Source organism: Rhinoraja longicauda, chromosome 3 (genome assembly GCF_053455715.1).
Source record: "Rhinoraja longicauda isolate Sanriku21f chromosome 3, sRhiLon1.1, whole genome shotgun sequence".
Classification (NCBI taxonomy): Eukaryota; Metazoa; Chordata; class Chondrichthyes; order Rajiformes; family Arhynchobatidae; genus Rhinoraja; species Rhinoraja longicauda.
This window is the reverse complement of record NC_135955.1, coordinates 3,327,726-3,345,742: the sequence shown is the minus strand read 5'-3', so window position 1 is coordinate 3,345,742 and position 18,017 is coordinate 3,327,726. Positions and strand designations below refer to the sequence as shown.

Below are 18,017 nucleotides of genomic sequence, written 5' to 3'. Positions count from 1 at the left end.
TCTTTTCCTGGTTTTTCTCACCCCCCCAATCCCCCAAACAATATGAAGGGTTCTGACCCAAAATGCCACCAGTACATTCCCAGACCCGCTGAGTTCCTCCAGCAGTTTGTTTTTTGTTCCAGTTTGTTCCAGTTTTCCCAGCATCTGCAGTTTCTTCTGTCTCCATTGTTCATACTTACTTTGATAAAGTTGTTCAGGTGTCCGAGCTTTCGCATGTTCGATACCCCCTGGGGTTTTGCCACATTTTGGAGGATCTCGCGAAGGTTGTCTGCAGGGTCTGAAACAAAATATAAAGATTGGTTAATGCAGCTCACTGGAACTTTTTCCTCTTGCCTTACTTCACACTTCATTTAATAGTCCTCATTCACGACAGCTCAAAGATGTGCCAAGATCTCCTCACTGAAATTACTTCCTAAGCCTCTGGACCAAATGACTTGCATCCCCAGTGATTTCAATTGGCATTTCAATTTAACATGCCCTTCCCACAAGTTCACTGCTTTCCCACCATTCCCAAATCTCTCCCTCCACAAAAACTGTAAAAACCAAAATTCAGAAAGGCCTAAACTTTCCCAATTCATGTGATCTCACTATTCTCACAAAAAGTAGATAATCTTCCTTCAAGCCCCTTTGATCCAGGAATAACAATCTTACAACTAAAATCCCCACACCTGGATGTATTCTGAAACATATCCACGAATGGTTCTGAAACGGTGACCACAACAAAAAGATGGAGAACTAGAAAAGGCAAACTGATTTAACCATTCACTGACAGATCTCCTATACACTATTATTCCTGGAGTATTCATATTAATCCTCGGTCATTATCTTCAACATGCAGAGTTCTTGAATGCATCACTAATGTGTTGCCTCTTCAACTTCCCTCAATTTTACCCAAACTAACCAGACCAATCTTCTCAGGATACCCAGTACTGTCGTACCGATATCCATCGTTCTCTAGTTGATCGAACACAAACTAGTCAGCTTGATTGGTATCCCCATTAACTACACTAAACATTACTCCCCTTCACCATCAGTACAGTGGCCGCAATGCGCACCAATTACAAAATACAACTGCCCGAGACTATTTGGACAATTGCTCCCAAACGCGCACCCTCTAAGCCAATATGATCAAGGACAGTAGATGCATGGGAAGACTTACAGGTTCCTCTCCAAATCTAATGCCATCCTGATTTGGAAATATATTGCTGCTCCTTCACTGTCACTAGCACTACAGTGTCCTCCATAATGTTTCGGACAAAGACCCATCGTTTATTTATTTGTACTCCATAATTTGAGATTTGTAATAGAAAAAAAATCCATGTGGTTAAAATGCATTGTCAGATTTTATAATAATAATAATAATTTATTTGAAAAGGGACAATGTACATTAATTGACATCCAAACAAATGTAAATGGACTCGAGTTAGCCAAAAGGCTAGTTTTCATCGACAGTCCCTTAGCCTGATGTTGTGAGGCATCTTGAATCCCAGGCCCCACAGGTGCTGCCCGATGAGGCGGATCATGTCCTTGTCGGCCAGGGGCAGGCGCTTCTTCTTGCAGCCAGTGGCGGTGGGGTTGGTGCCGTCGGGCTGGAGGCCGAGGGCTGGGTGCGGCAGCTGTCTGTTGGCGGCAGTCTGTGCGCCGTTGGTGCTGGGTGCGGGGGCCGGTGCCGAGCCTGAGGCCGCCTGCTGCATGGCGATGCTGGTGCTGCGGTGGCAGCGGGGCCCGTGCCCACTGGCGGATACTTGCCGCTTCTTCCTGGGGGGAGGGGGAGGCGGCGGCGGAGACGTTCTACCGGGCTCCGACCGCCCCCTGATGTTTAAAGTTCATTTTTATACATTTTGGTTTCACCACGTAGAAATTACAGCTGTGTTTATACATAGTTCCCCCCCATTTCAGGGCACCAGAATGTTTGGGACACATGGCTTCACAGGTGTTTGTAATTGCTCAGGTATGTTTAAATGCCTCCATAATGCAGGTGTAAGCGAGCTCTCAGCACCAAGTCTTTCCTCCAGTCTTTCCATCACCTTTGGAAACTTTTATGCTGTTTATCAACATGAGGACCAATGTTGTGCCAATGAAAGTCAAAGAAGGCATTGTGAGACTGAGAAACAAGAATAAAACTGTTGGAGACATCTGCCAAACCTTGGGCTAACCAAAATCAACTGTTTGGAACATCATTAAGGAGGAGAGCACTGGTGAGCTTACTAATCGCAAAGGGACTGGCAGGCCAAGGTTGGGGGAATTTTTTTAAATCTCTTCCCTCGACGGAGATGCGACTTTTGCCGTATTGTATCTCTGTCTGCACTGCCACCTAACATCGTGGAGCTGGCGGTCCCTTTGTTAGGGATCGACTTCGGGAGCTCCAACCGCAGCTTCAACCGCCCCGATGCGGGGGCTTCGATCACCGACTGCGGGAGCTTCGATCGCCGACTGCATGAGCTTCGATCGCCCAGACTGTGGATGGTTCGATCATCCCGACCGCGGGAGAAAAGAAGGAAGAAGGTAAAAGTTATTCGCCTTCCATCACAGTGGGGAATGTGAGGTTGCCGATGAACAAGATGGATCTGCTGCCTGCACTGATGGGGACTCGGAGGGATTGCCTTGAGTGCAGTGATCTCGGTGTTTGCGGGGACATCGCGCCATGAGGACATCCTGGAGTCTGGTGCGAGTGTGGACGGCTTTCTGACTTCGGGCGGACAGGGACTGCAGAGACAATGACAGCGGTTGGTACAACTCTGGTAACATCAAGGTAAAGGAGCGCGTGTGTGGCCCGGACATTGAACTGATGGGTGTGGGTCTCCACTTATGCTGTGTGCCCTGGGGATTCACAGACGCAGCTGTGGTGGCTGTTTATGTTTAATCTTTATGTACTTTTGTATCTTGTTGCTTTTTTGGTATGACTGTATGGGAAATCAAATTTCACTGTACCTCGGTACACGTGACAATAAAGGACCATTGAACCATTGGACAATTCTACTAGGAGCAAGTAAACAATGGCCCAAGTATACTCCCTCTGTGCTGTGACAATTCTATGCGAAAACAGGGGTTGAATTATTTTACATAATTTCAGCAAAACTTTGTGGACTTTATGTCTTGTTAGAAAACTGAAGATTCCACACACTGTATTAAGCTGACATGGTATCTTAGTGCACAGCCATTTATTAAATCCGCTTTAAAATAACAACATAGTGCCACTGTTGATAGTGTTAGCCCTAGTGATCCCTGGTGACCCAGGTTTAATCGCAATCTCCAGTGCTGTCTGCATCAAGTCTACGCCTGCACTCTGTGATTTTGTGGATTTCTTCTAAGTGTGCCAGGTTCTCCCACATCTTAAAGACATGCTGGCAGTTAGGTTAATTGTCCACCGAAAATTACTTCCAGTGCATAAGTGGCTGGTGGGAGGATTAAGGGGATGGTAATAGCCGAGTACAAGCGGTCAGCCAACGAGAAGAACCTGCAGATCCTCAGGGCTGCCAGGAGCAAGGCTCAGCAGACTGCCAGGCGTTGCGCCAATGAGTGCTGGACACAGGTTAGTGAGGACATCCAGACGGCCGCCATAACAGGGAACATCAGGGGAATGTACAATGGCATTAAGAAGGCACTAGGACCAGTCCAGAGCAAGACAGCCCCCCTCAAATCCTCCACTGGGGAAGTAATCACAGACAAATGCCAGCAGATGGAGAGATGGGTGGAACACTACTCCGACCTTTACTCGAGAGAGAACACTGTGTCCTCCTCAGCCCTTGACACCATCGAGTGCCTGCCGACCATGGATGGGTTAGATGGAGAGCCGACGGTAGAAGAGCTTAGCAAGGCCATTGACATCCTGGCCTCAAGCAAGGCCCCAGGCAGCAACGGGTTCCCCCTGACCTGATCAAGCATTGCAAGACTACCTTACTACTTCCTTTGCATGAAGTCCTCTGCCAGTGCTGGCAAGAAGGAGCTGTACCGCAGGACATGAGGGATGCCATGATCATTACCCTCCACAAGAACAAGGGCGAGAGAAGCGACTGCAACAACTACAGAGGCATCTCCCTCCTCAACATCGTCGGCAAGGTACTTGCTCGGGTCATCTTGATCCGCCTGCAGAAGCTGGCAGAACGTGTGTACCCAGAGTCACAGTGCGGTTTCCCAGCTGGAAGGTGAACAGTAGACATGGTCTTCTCCCTTCGCCAGCTCCAGGATAAGTGCAGGGAACAGCGGCTGCCCCTGTATATTGCTTTCATTGACCTCACCAAGGCGTTCGACTTCGTCAGCAGAGATGGCCTATTCAAGGCTCTCCCAAAGATCGGCTGCCCACCAAAACTGCAGAGCATGATAGAATCCTTCCACATCAACACGAAGGGACAGTGCAGTTCAATGGCAGTTTCTCGGAGCCCTTTGACATCCGCAGTGCGTCAAACAAGGCTGCGTCCTCACTCCCACACTCTGGGATTTTCTTCGCTCTGCTCCTGAAACATGCCTTCGGCACTGTAACAGAGGGGATCTACCCGCGTACTAGATCAGATGGCAGGCTCTTCAACCTCACCTGCCTCCGAGGGAAGACAAAAGTACGTGAAGCTCTCATCAGAGACACGTTGTTCGCCGATGACACAGCAGTTGTGTCCCACACCCAGCAGGAGCTACAGTCACTGATGGACCGCTTCAATCGGGCTTGCAAGGACTTTGGGCTGACCATCAGCCTGAAGAAGACGAACGTCTTGGGACAGGATACAACGCCTGTGATCACCATCGACCACTACGAACTCGATGCCGTCCATCAGTTCACGTACCTCGGCTCCACCATCACCGACAACCTCTCCTTGGACAGAGATTGATAAGAGGATCGGGAGGGCAGCTACAACTCTCGCTCGCCTCACAACTCGAGTGTGGACTAATCCAAAGCTGACGGTGAAGACAAAGATAGCAGTCTACAATGCCTGTGCCAACCGCACGCTGCTGTTCGGCAGTGAGACATGGACTACATATGCCAGACTGGAGAGAATACTCAACACCTTCCACCATAGAAGCATCCGCTGTATCCTGGGTATATCCTGGCAAGACAGTGTGTCCAACGCCGAGATTCTGTCTGGCGCTGGCCTTCCGAGTAAGTACACTCTACTCAGGCAGCGCAGGCTGCGGTGGATGGGCCATGTTCCAATAGCAATATTCCCAAATTCCAAACGGGGGAACGGTAAATCATTCATCAACTTGATAAATCTCAATTCCAGCCCACATCCTTCATGCAATATTTTGGTTGCCAACATGCAGACATTTTTGAGTCCCTGCCTAAAATTACACTTAGTTGCCATGGGCTATGACTCAGAGTAACCTATGAAACTCCACATGGCTTGTCTCCAAAATTATTTTTAATCTTGGCTCATACATGTAAATGCCGCTCAGCCAAAATAATTTACTCTGAGCAGAACCATCTTCAATAAACCAATCAAATCATTCACTCACCATTTGGCTAACAGTGTTTTTATGAATTCTGTGTTGTTTAATGAGAGAATTCTGCTCGGAAATAGAACAATGGCATTTACTATCACACAGATTCACAATAGCCCTGACGTAAATGAGTGCCTATCTTCTGCATTTTCAATGTTATCCACCTCAGAATATCCTGGATAATACTTTAAAAAACAGGGCTGGAGGAACTTGGCATATTCAGGCATCATCTGTGGAGGAAATGGACAGATGGCGTTTTACATTGGGACCTGTCTTTAATCTGAAGGCACTGACCTGAACTGTCATCTGCCCATTCTAACCACCCCCACCCCCAGATGCTGCCTGACCCACTGAGTTCCTCCAACACTTTGTTTTTTGCTCATGATTCCAGCATCTGCAGTCTCGTCTCCTTGAATGATATTCTTCCATTTCCTGCATCAATTTATGACTGCCGTCAATTATGTTCTAATTTGTTGAAGATGCAAATCATTCATACTCTAAGGAAATTAACTACAAAGTATTCAAATATACAGAACCTCTTACAACAAATCCACCTGAGAATTTCACTCAACTTGACTGTCCACACAATGGTGTGCAGTTTTGGTATCCAAATTTGAGGAAGGATATTCTTGCTATTGAGGGCGTAGGTTTACTAGGTTAATTCCCGGAATGGCGGGACTGTCATCTGTTGAAAGACTGGAGCGACTAGGCTTGTATACACTGGAATTTAGAAGGATGAGAGGGGATCTTATCGAAACATATAAGATTATTAAGGGGTTGGACACGTTAGAGGCAGGAAACATGTTCCCAATGTTGGGGGAGTCCAGAACCAGGGGCCACAGTTTAAGAATAAGGGGTAGGCCATTTAGAACAGAGATGAGGAAAAACCTTTTCAGTCAGAGAGTTGTAAATCTGTGGAATTCTCTGCCTCAGAAGGCAGTGGAGGCCAGTTCTCTGAATGCAATCAAGAGAGAGCTAGATAGAGCTCTTAAGGATAGCGGAGTCAGAGGTTATGGGGAGCAGGCAGGGACGGGGTACTGATTGAGAATGATCAGCCATGATCACATTGAATGGTGGTGCTGGCTCGAAGGGCCGAATGGCCTACTCCTGCACCTATTGTCTATTGTAACAGGATATCGAGGAGCCATGACTAACTATTATTCTGTAAAATTGCATCATTATCACCCTGCTCTTAAATGCACAGCTTCAGCAAATAAATATGTTTTATTGCTCATCATCTTTACTGCGTTATTTATCTGTGCTGCCACTTTCTGGTCTCACTGTTCCTAAATATTCCCTCAAAGTAGAGATCGATAGATTTTGGGAGGTCAAGAGAAATCAGGGAATAAGAGGGTAAGGCAGGAAAATATTTCTGAAGCGGAAGATCAGCAATGATGACAAGAGACTCCAGATGCCGACCATTTGCTGGAGGGATTCAATGGGTCGAGCAGCATCTGTGGTGGGTGGACATTTCAGGTTGAACCCAGCATCAGTGGGAAGATTTTGTATATTTTGAGTACACTTAAGCTTGCACGATTATGATTACCTAGTGTAACTCAATTTATTGTAATCATTCTTTGAATGCTGAATTCCTTTAGTCTTCTGAGGAAGTAGAAGCATTGTTGTGCTTTCTTGGGTGTAGCATCAATATGGTTGGACCAGACAACTATTGGTGATATTTACATCTGGGAATGAAGCTGCCAGCCATCTCCACCAGCACCACCATCCTGTTTCCTGAAGTCAACGTCTAGCTCCTTCATCTTGCTGAGAATAAGGGAGTGGTTGCTATCTTGACATCATGTTACTAAGCCCTCGATCACCTTTCTGTACGCTGTCTTGTAATCGTTTGAGATCCAGCCCACTGCAGTGATGTCATCTGCAAACTGTCAGTGTAGTTAGAGCAGAATTTGTCTGCGCAGTCATCAAAGGATGGGGAGCATGGTAAAGGGGTAAGAAAGCATCTTTAAGGGGGCCGGTGTCAAGAATTATTATGGAAGATGTTTTATTGCCTATCTTTACTGATTGTGGTCTATGGCTCGGGGTGCTAATGATCCAGTTGCAAGGGGGGTTCAACGCCTAGGTCCAGGAGTTTGGAGACGAGGTTGGTTTGGTTTATGATGTTGAAGGCAGAGCTACAGTCAATAAGCAGGAAGGAGTCTGGCGTAGATATCTGTTATCTTGATGTTATGCTCCGTCCGTCTTGGATGTTTGGCTCTCCAAGTATGGATGAAATGTGGGAAAAAATGCCTGTTGTTTCGGAACTGTGGTGTCAACCATGTGAATGACATAGACTTCCCAAATGCACCAACTGAATATAATTAGGGCCTCAATGTCGGCCCTGGAATGGTGCTGACACTGGCCTACTTACCCTTTCAGTTGACTTGGGAGATATTACAGAGGCAGTCTTGGTAGCTGCTCTCCCATGCCTTGAGGTATCTGCTGCAATGAGTACAAGCCTGAGAAACATGTAGAGGGACAGGGATCACTGCTACCGGTAAAACTTAGAAGTAAAATCAGGGCGGACAAAAGAGAGTCAATAGATGTTGTTTACTTAGGTTTTCAGAAAGCCTTTGATAAGGCGCCACACGTGAGACTGTTAAGGAAGATGAGAGCCCATGGTATCAAAGGGCAGATACTAGCATGGATAGCAGGTTGGCTGGGTGGCAGAAGACAAAGAGTGGCCATAAAGGGGGGCCTTTTCTAGTTGGCTGTCAGTGACTAGCTGAGTTCCGCAGAAGTTAGTGCTGCGGCCGACTCTTCATGTTGTATATTAATGATTTAGACGAGGGGATTGAAGGCTTTGTGGCCAAGTTTGCCAATGATTCGAACCTAGGTGGAAGGGCAGGAAGTGTACAGAAAGCAGGGACTTGGCAGAAGAACTTGGACAGGTTGGGAGAGTGGGCAGAGAAGTGGCAGATGGAATATAGTTTAGCAAAGTGTGAAGCCAAGCATTTTGGCAGTAGGAATAAAGGAGTAGACTAATTTCTAAATGGGGAGAGAATCCAGAAATCTGAGGTGCAAAAGGACTTGGGAGTGCTGGTGCAGGATTCCCCAAAAAATAATCTGCAAGTTGAATCAGTAGTGCTTCTCTAAACAACACAAGGGAAATTCTAAAGAAAGGGTATCTAATAATTAATTTGTTAGGATAAAGTAATCGATGTTTTCTATAGCTCCCACTAGAATGTACTCAACGAAAAAAATGTTCTCAGCAAAATAAAAGTCATGCTATTGTAGAAGGTCAAACTCTTCCACAATGCAATTCACACTTCGTGAAATCAAATATTTGTACGGCTCACAAATGTGGAGAAAGAATTCCTAAACAATGCCAGCCTATGTTGTTCCTCAGCAACCAATTTGAATCCTGAAATTTCCTTCCCAACAATGTGGGAATACCATCACCAGAAGAGCTACAGCAGTTCCAGGAGGGGCTACCAACCACGTGTTTAAGCACAATCATGGACGGACAATAAATATTGGCTTTGCAGACATATCCCGCAAATGAAATATTTTTTTTAATCCACAAACGTCAAACATATTATCTTTCACCCAAAATCATTGAACCACATTGCATGACTCAGCTCTTGTGCTGAAATCATTAGCTATGACTTTGTTCATTTGACTATTCCAGCACTTTACTGATACTATCAGTTGGGCCAACTCATCCATGCCGACCAAGACACCCATCTAAGCTAGTCCCATTTACCTGCGTTTCACCTATATCCCTCTAAATCTTTATTCCAGGGTTCGTACACTTGGAACAGCAAAAAAATTGAAGACTTTTCAAGGACTTAAGGTCCAAAAATCCCATTTTCAAGGACCAAAATCCAGCAAACATTGATGTTTTTTTTCCAGTTTATCGTATAGGTAAGAAAATACTGTTTTCAAAACTGTTAATTTGGTGTATATATGGTTAATTAGTAAAAACTACAATGATTTTGTAGGTTTTTTTTGCTTTATGCGGCGAGTTCCCGTCAACTCTCCCCGACTCTAACGTCCCGGAGCTGTGGAACCGCGGCTGCACCGGCGGGGTTTGGAGGCAGAAGCTGCTGGCGAAGGTTCACCGGAGAACAGATTGCCACCGACCCAGAGCCGGGACAAGGCAAGAGATCGCAGCGGCCCCCCATCGCAAACAACAAACCCAAGGAAACTTCCCTCCTCGCCGCCGCTCACTCTGGGGATTTGGGGCTTCTGAACAACAACTGCAAGATCTGCGCCACTCCTCCATTCTCTTCCCCGGCCCCGTCTCCCTCTAGCGCAGCGAAATAAGAACAAACACAAGTGTTGTAGTTGTTGTTCAGAAGCCCGGGGGTGAGCGGCGCGGCAAGGAGGGAAAAATAGGCGACAAAGACAAACATGTCTAACAATGTTTCCCGACTTTTAATAAAAATATGCATTATAAACGATGATAAAATGCCACTGCATGAATGAATACTTTTATCATAAAAAGTGAATTTGCAAGGACGTTCAAGGGCCTATGGTAAATCCAAAGACTTTCAAGGCCTTGAAAAACAGAGTTTCAAATTCCAGGACTTTCAAGGACCGTACGAGCCCTGTTATTCACTAGGAAATCCAGGTGCTGCTCGAGTAACTCAGCGAGGCAGGCAGCGCCTCTCGAGAACATGGATAGGCAACATTTCTGGATCCTTCCTCAGAATGTTTGATGGTGGGAGGCGGGGTGGAAAGAAAGCGGAAGAGAAGAGGGGCAGGGCAAAGCTTGGCAGGTAAAGCTTAGAGGAACAGCACCTCACATTTTGCTTGGGCAGCTTACAACCCAATGGTGGGAACACAGAAATCTCCAAATCTCCAAACTGCAATCCCCCCCCCCCCCCCCCGCCCCCTTTCCTCACATACCCCTTATTTCCCCCCCCCCCCTCGACATCGTCTATCAATATTTGAGGGATGCTGCCTGACCTGCTGAGTTGCTTCAGCACTCTAAACCTGTCCAGATACCTTTTAAATGTTGTTATTGTACCTGCCTCAACCACTTCCTCATTCCACTGAGAAACTAGTCATCATAAATATCACGAGCCTTGTTGTTGTTTTCTTATTCACTCATTAGTCTTTTGGTAGCTGGCCTCACTTTTAAAACTCTCATTCAAATCTTGCTCATCCCTGGATTCTCCTCCAGCCTATAAACCTCCAGTGTATTGGCATTATTACAAATCTGTGCTCCTGAAAATCCTTGAATTTCATCAAGCCACCTGTCGTAGATCTGGTTTAAACTGTGTGGTCCTAAAGGTAAGGAATGTACATCCTAAACCCTTTTGGCTTCATTTCTTTTTTTTCCTCTTTGATATGTTTATTTTTAAATACTGAACAGATTTTTGGTCACCTAATCCAAAATTATCTAAGATGGCTTAGTCTAAATTTCTAATTTGCCATGAAACAGAAACAATGAAACAGAATGTTTTTGCCATATTATAGCGTTTACATAAATGGAAATCGTTTTCATTGACCCCAACAAGAGGTTTATTATGATGTTTGTCACAGGTGCCAGAGCTTGGAAGATATGTTCCACTGTTTAGCATCAATATTAAAATGTAATATTAGATTCTGCCCCCAGCATTCTAATGCTTTTGGTGCTCAGTGTTGCTTACCAGAAATAGCTCCTGATTTTACTCAAAATGGCCTCATTCCAATTTTAGATTAAAAACACAGATTTCTGCGCAAGGCATAGTACTTGTTGAGCAAGTGCCACTCACCTCTTGTGGCTGAATTGCCCACAGGCCTTGCTTCTGATGCTTTGTTGCTACGTTTTATTTGCTCGGGAGCAATCAAAGTCACAATGTGGCTGCTGCTCAGCACTCTGGCCTGATAGGACATTGTCCAGTCATAAGTCATAAGGTCATAAGTGATAAGAGCAGAATTAGGCCATTCGGCCCATCAACTCTACTCCGCCATTCAATCGTGGCTGATCTATCTCTCCCTCCTAACCCCATTCTCCTGCCTTCTCCCCATAACCCCTGACAACCCTCTCCCACTTAAGATTCCAATTATGGACTCCTCATGCCTCTATGATTCCACCCCAACTACAAATCTTAATCGCTCAACCATCAAATCTATTCCCAGAAGGCACAATTCTGAGATATTCAACACAATATATTGATGATAGGTAACTCAGCGGGTCAGGCAGCATCTCTGGAGAGAAGGAATGGGTGACGTGCCGGGTCGAGACACTTCTTCAGTCTGACATCATGCTCGGCATAGACACTATAGGCTGAAGAGCCTGTTCCTGTGCTGTAATGTCCTATATACAATATGGAGATATTTAGAATGGAATCTATTTTTCAAGATGGTCAATTATTTAAATTGAATGTAGCACAAGATGGACATGATAAGCCCAGAGGTGTAATAGATTTGTTATTTGAAGTGCACAATACCAATCTCTGTCACATAGTGAAACTAACTTTTTTACTATGTCTCAACTGATGTGAAACTAGTTGGTTCAGAATACAGAATTCAATTAGCTCAGTCCTGGGTGCTCCTATCTCTTAAAGTTACAGATCTCTCGCATTGCTAGCCTCAGCTCCACTCAAAAACGTTTCAATGTATGCAGAGTGCAGATAGACTTTCAATACATTGCTTCAGTTTAAGTGATACAAGAAGAGGATTTATGAAGTTTCAAGGACAGTGTCTGCATAATTTGAGCATTTGACAACACCACCTTTGACTGGCAAACTGAAAAACTGGAATTTATCACAAGACATCACTTAGATATTAGGTCACTAGAGCAGACCTCCCAACATTTGATTGTACAAATTCAGAATCTTGATGTCCAAAATTCAGAATTTTACATCAAAATTCATAATATGGCGCGTAATACAACTTTTCAGCAAAAAGAAAGTATGCACGCCAAATACGCATACACGTTGCGCTACATTCATGTGTGAAAAACGACTATTATTTCCAACAGTCTGTAGTTCCTGGACTACATGTACAATGACAGGCCCATCATGAGTATATTCTGCTATTTCAAGAAAGGTTATTGAACAGAAATACTTTTTACAACACAAAGAGAAAATTGCTTTGTTTTGTTTTTTCTATTTTGCTAGTTTTCCTTACACATCCCAATTCTCTTGGTATTGAATAAAAGAACAATATAATGTGTGGGAAAATAACTGCAGATGCTGGTACAAATCGAAGGCATCACAAAATGCTGGAGTAACTCAGCAGGTCTGGCAGCATCTCTGGAGAGAAGGAATGGGTGATGTTTCGGGTCGAGACCCTTCATCAGTCTGAAGAAGGGTCTCGACCCGAAACGTTACCCATTCCTTCTCTCCAGAGATACTACCTGACCTGATGGTCATAAAATGAGTGACTAAGTTATGAAGAAAGAGTTTCATTTAAATCCGCACATACATAATTTCATTGAAGACCTACTTGCTCCAGTGGTCATTAACAGCAAATCACAACGGTCCATGTCCCTCCCACCCCGCCCCCCCTACTCCCCCCACCCCCACTCTACCCCACCCATCCTACTCCACTCCACATCCTCCCCTCCTCTCCCACCCATTCCCCTCCCTTCCTCCACCCCAGCCATACCCCCGACCCCCACTCCCCTGCCCCCTCCCTCCAACCACCCACCCCGGCGCCCCAACCACCCATTCCCCCCCCCCCAATTCACCCACCCCATCCCTTCTCAACATCAACGAGCCTCACGCTAGGCGGTGAGGCCAGGCCAGGCGATTGGCGAGCGGCGAGGACAGGCCCGGCCAGAAGAGCGGCGAGACCAGGCTAGGCCAGCGGCAAGGCCGGGCCAGCGGCGAGGCGAGGGGCAGGGCGAGTGGCGAGGCACGTGTTTTGCAGATAAATGTGAGGCGAAATCGGAATGGCGGAAATGAAATAAGAAAGCGGAAACTTTCCGCCAAATTTGGAAGGGTTGGGAGGTCTGCGCGAGGTAAAACAACATGAGCAGTTTCAGACTATATACTCCAGGCAGGCAAGGCTCACTAGTGGAAACACACATTCAGAATTTGTTTTCCTATCATGGAGAAACCATGCCCTTGGTGCACCACAACATGAAGAATATGAAAAACAACAGGGAAATCAAAGCAGGCTCATTGACTGGGTAATGCCCAGCTCCAAACTAAAAGTCTGACAGAGAACGCAAAGAGTTTCAGTTTGTTTGTGAAGCTATCATCCCCCTGGTATGGGAATGAACCATGCTGGTATTTACATTACAAAGTGGACATTAATGACGTTATTAAAAAATTCTTGCAGTTTTATAGTTTTTATAGTTGCAGAGACAGCAGCTAATTTACACACAGCAAGCTTGTCCAAAACTCCAATGTTGATTCTGGAGTGCACGCCATCTGCTTTCAGTGTTATCGATTCAGAAACGAGTATTCACCAAGGCACTTGGGATAACTTGCCAAAGGATATTTCACATCCAAGGCTGCAGGCAGGTCTTCAATTTAACACAACATTTTAAAAAAGCATCTCTAAACATGCAGCTCTACTTGAGTAATGCCTACCATCACTCTGGGTAGGAGGGTTCAGGAGTCAAACGGCCATGTATCACTTACAAAGCCACAGATACAACTTGTGACACACATTTCGACAACCTTTATCTTGTCCTAAACTAAAACTACGAGTTGGAACACTGGCAGTTTAAGGATGCTAAAACCACGAGCAACTGAAAACTTCCAACTAACAATTTCAGAAATGTCACAAAGAAATTAAGATAAGAGGTACAAGAGTTACAAAAACTTCTCTGACACCGTATACATAGTTTTATTAGTAAATATAGTCTGCTACACCACATAACACCTCAGAGGTAGAATCTCAGCAACAAACACAGTTGGCCTTAAAATATAAAGATTGGACACACGAGGACTGGAGAAAGGTGTTATTCAGTGACAAAAGCATTTCCTGGTTCAGGGCGAATTTAGGCAACATGCTTGTAGATCAGTTATAGAGCCGGTGAGAAAATGCTACAAACCCACTTGTCAAACATCCCAAAAAGATAATGTTCTGTGGTAGTAGTTTCCGCTATTGTGGTGTTGGGCCGCTGCACCTAGTTAATGGATTGTTGAGATCGGCACAATATATTGATGTATTGCAGCGAAGAGTGGTGAAGGAAACGGCAAAGGCTTTTCCAGCAGGATCTGAGATATTCCAGCAAGACCTTGCACCCTGCCACACATCAAAGACGGTGAACCATTTTTTCTAGCAGAAGAGGATATGTGACTTGGACGAGCCTGACTCACCTGACCCGAATCCAATTGAGAATTTGCGGTCAATTATTATAGAGAGACTGAATGGATAGGACTGTACCACCAGCCCGAAGCTCAAAGCTATAATTCAGCTGCGGTAGCGAGATAAAAAGAATCCTTGGATACTTTCAAAATCTGGTTGATTCCAAGCCAATCATGTCAAATACTTGATAAAGAACCATGATGTGGATTTCAAATTCCTAGGAGTAAATATCACTAACAACTTCTCCTGGACCACCCATATTTTTAGCAACGACTAATAAAACACACCTCCTTAGAAGGCTTAGGAAGTTCGGCATGTCCTCAATAACTCTCACCAACTTCTACATTTATGCCATAGAAAACATTTTATCGGGATGCATCACAGATTGGTTTGGGAACAGCTCCATCCAAGACTGCAAGAAATTGCAGCGAATTGTGGACGCAGTCCAGACCATCACACAAACCAACCTCTCTTCCACTGACTGCAATTATACCTCGCGTTGCCTCGGCAAGACCAGCAACATAGTTAAGGATGAGTCTCACCCTGGTCATTCCATCTTTTCCCCTCTCCCATTGGGCAAAAGGTATAGAAGTGTAAAAAACACACACCTCCAGATTCAGGGATAGTTTCTTTCCAGCTGTTATCAGGCAACTGAACCATCCTACCACAACTAGAGAGCAGTCCTGAACTACTATCTACCTCATTGGTGACCCTCAGTCTATCTTTGATCGGAAGTTACAGGCTTTATCTTACACTGTGAATGGCTCCATTGTAATTATATGTTGTCTTTCCGCTGACTGGGTAGCACATAACAGCTTTTCACTTTACCTTGGTACACGTGACAATAAACTAAACTGCCTGATTAACTGTACTAAAGACATAATGGTGTGATGATAATGAATAAAAGGTAGCCCTGCGACATGTATATTGACTTGTTATATCCAAGTGTATGCTTGATTGTATTAATTTGCACAAGGATGTACAGCGTAGGACTGATCCGAGTGAATCAGCAGTTCCAGAGCATACTTGACTTGATTGGCAATGACCTCAGATGGATGTACAATTAACATCCCAAGGTAAACACTTAACCCATTGTACTGGCACACACAAATTTGGACATTGGTACAATCACAAAGTATATTTAGTATGTTGATTGTAAAATATTGTACATCTTTATAAACAACACACTGTGGGTTCCACTATCGAACCCCTCGGCACGGGAATGGACTAGTCCGGGGGCAGCCCCTAGCTACAGGGATAAATGGCAGGGGTTTAGGCGCGATCGTTCTCTTGCAGACCCGACTGGACAAGAGAAGGACAGCAAATAAAATTCCTCCCGAAACACCTGGCTCCTCGCCTTCATTTCGGGCCTATCGCCGTGCCACATTGGTGACCCCGACGTGATCCACAGGCTGGCTCACCCATCCATCCGGGCGACGATGGAACTTGTGGTTGATCGTTTCATGTGGCACGGTCTGCGCAAGCAGGTTGGCCACTGGGCCCACACCTGCTTTCTGTGCCAGATGGCAAAAATCCAGCGCCACGTCCGAGAGCCCCTCTAGGGGTTCGGTCTACCACGCCGGCAGTTCGACCACCTGCACGTGGATATTGTGGAGCCTCTCCTGCCGTCCCAGGGCATCACCCACCTCCTCACGGTAGTGGATCGCTTCACGTGGTGGCCGGAGGCCATTCCGCTGGCCGATACTTCGACAGCTACATGCGCTCGTGCGTTGTCCGCGCACTGGATTGCTCGCTTTGCGGCGCCGGTGGACATCTCCTCGGACCGGGGGCCACAGTTCACCTCTGAGCTGTGGTCGGCCATGGCTCACCTGTTGGGTGTACGGCTGCACCACACAACGGCCTGGTGCAGAGGTTCCACCGGCAACTCAAGGCAGCGCTGAAGGCACAACTCTCCGGCCCGGACTGGATGGACGCACTGCCGTGGATCTTGCTGGGCATCCGAACGGCCCCTAAGGAGGACTTGGCCTCATCTTCGGCGGAGCTCGTTTACGGGTCGCCACTCACAGTGCCCGGTGAGTTCGTGCCATCGGTGCCGTGGGCAGTAGGGACCGCCCTCATCCACCCTACAGCGCCTTTGCGAGCGAGTTGGCAGGCTCGCGCCCGTGCCGACGTCCCGCCATGGGACATTCCGCCCGCACATGCCATCGGCCCTCCAGGACTGCCCCTATGTTTTCCTGCGCCGTGACGCCCACAGAGAGTGACAGACAGAGAGTGACAGAGAGTGACAGACAGAGAGTGACAGACAGAGAGTGACAGACAGAGAGTGACAGACAGACAGTGACAGACAGAGAGTGACAGACAGAGTGACAGACAGAGTGACAGACAGAGTGACAGACAGAGAGTGACAGACAGAGAGTGACAGACAGAGAGTGACAGACAGAGAGTGACAGACAGAGAGTGACAGACAGAGAGTGACAGACAGAGAGTGACAGACAGAGTGTGACAGACAGAGAGTGACAGACAGAGAGTGACAGACAGAGAGTGACAGACAGAGAGTGACAGACAGAGAGTGACAGACAGAGAGTGACAGACAGAGAGTGACAGACAGAGAGTGACAGACAGAGAGTGACAGAGAGTGAGACAGAGAGTGACACAGAGAGTGACAGAGTGAGACAGAGAGTGACAGACAGAGAGTGACAGACAGACAGACAGAGTGACAGACAGAGTGACAGACAGAGTGACAGAGAGAGTGACAGAGAGAGTGACAGAGAGAGTGACAGAGAGAGTGACAGAGAGAGTGACAGAGAGAGTGACAGAGAGAGTGACAGAGAGAGTGACAGAGAGAGTGACAGAGAGAGTGACAGAGAGAGTGACAGAGAGAGTGACAGAGAGAGTGACAGAGAGTGACAGAGAGAGTGACAGAGAGAATGACAGAGAGAATGACAGAGAGAGTGACAGAGAGAGTGACAGAGAGAGTGACAGAGAGAGTGACAGAGAGAGTGACAGAGAGAGTGACAGAGAGAGTGACAGAGAGAGTGACAGAGAGAGTGACAGAGAGAGTGACAGACAGACAGACAGAAAGACAGACAGAAAGACAGACAGATGTCATTCAGCTGGAAAGGGTGCAGATGAGATTCACCAGGATGTTACCTGAGCTTGAGTTATAGGGAGAGGTTGGATACGCTGTGACTTTATTCTTTGAGCGTCAGAGGCTGAGGGGTGACCTTATCAACGTGTACAAGACCATTAGGGGCATGGATAAAGTGAATGCCCAGTTGAACCATGGGCAGTGGGTTCTAAAAGTAGAGGACATAGGCTTAAGGTGAGAGAAGAGAGAGTTAAGGAGGACCTCAAGATCAACTTTCTGAAATGAATCTGAAATGCGGTGTCAGAGAAAACTATAGGAGCAGATATAATTACGATTTTTT

General features: G+C 46.2%; 1 protein-coding gene across 2 annotated transcripts in view; it reads right to left on the bottom strand.

Moving 5' to 3' along the window:
- Nucleotides 1-18,017, bottom strand: part of rictora (RPTOR independent companion of MTOR, complex 2 a) — a 143,184-nt gene that overhangs the window by 101,894 nt on the left and 23,273 nt on the right. For both annotated transcript variants that reach the window (XM_078431134.1, XM_078431143.1), the window contains exon 3: nt 180-277. In XM_078431134.1, the coding sequence (XP_078287260.1) occupies nt 180-277 (98 nt within the window). The remainder of the gene's footprint in view (nt 1-179; nt 278-18,017) is intronic.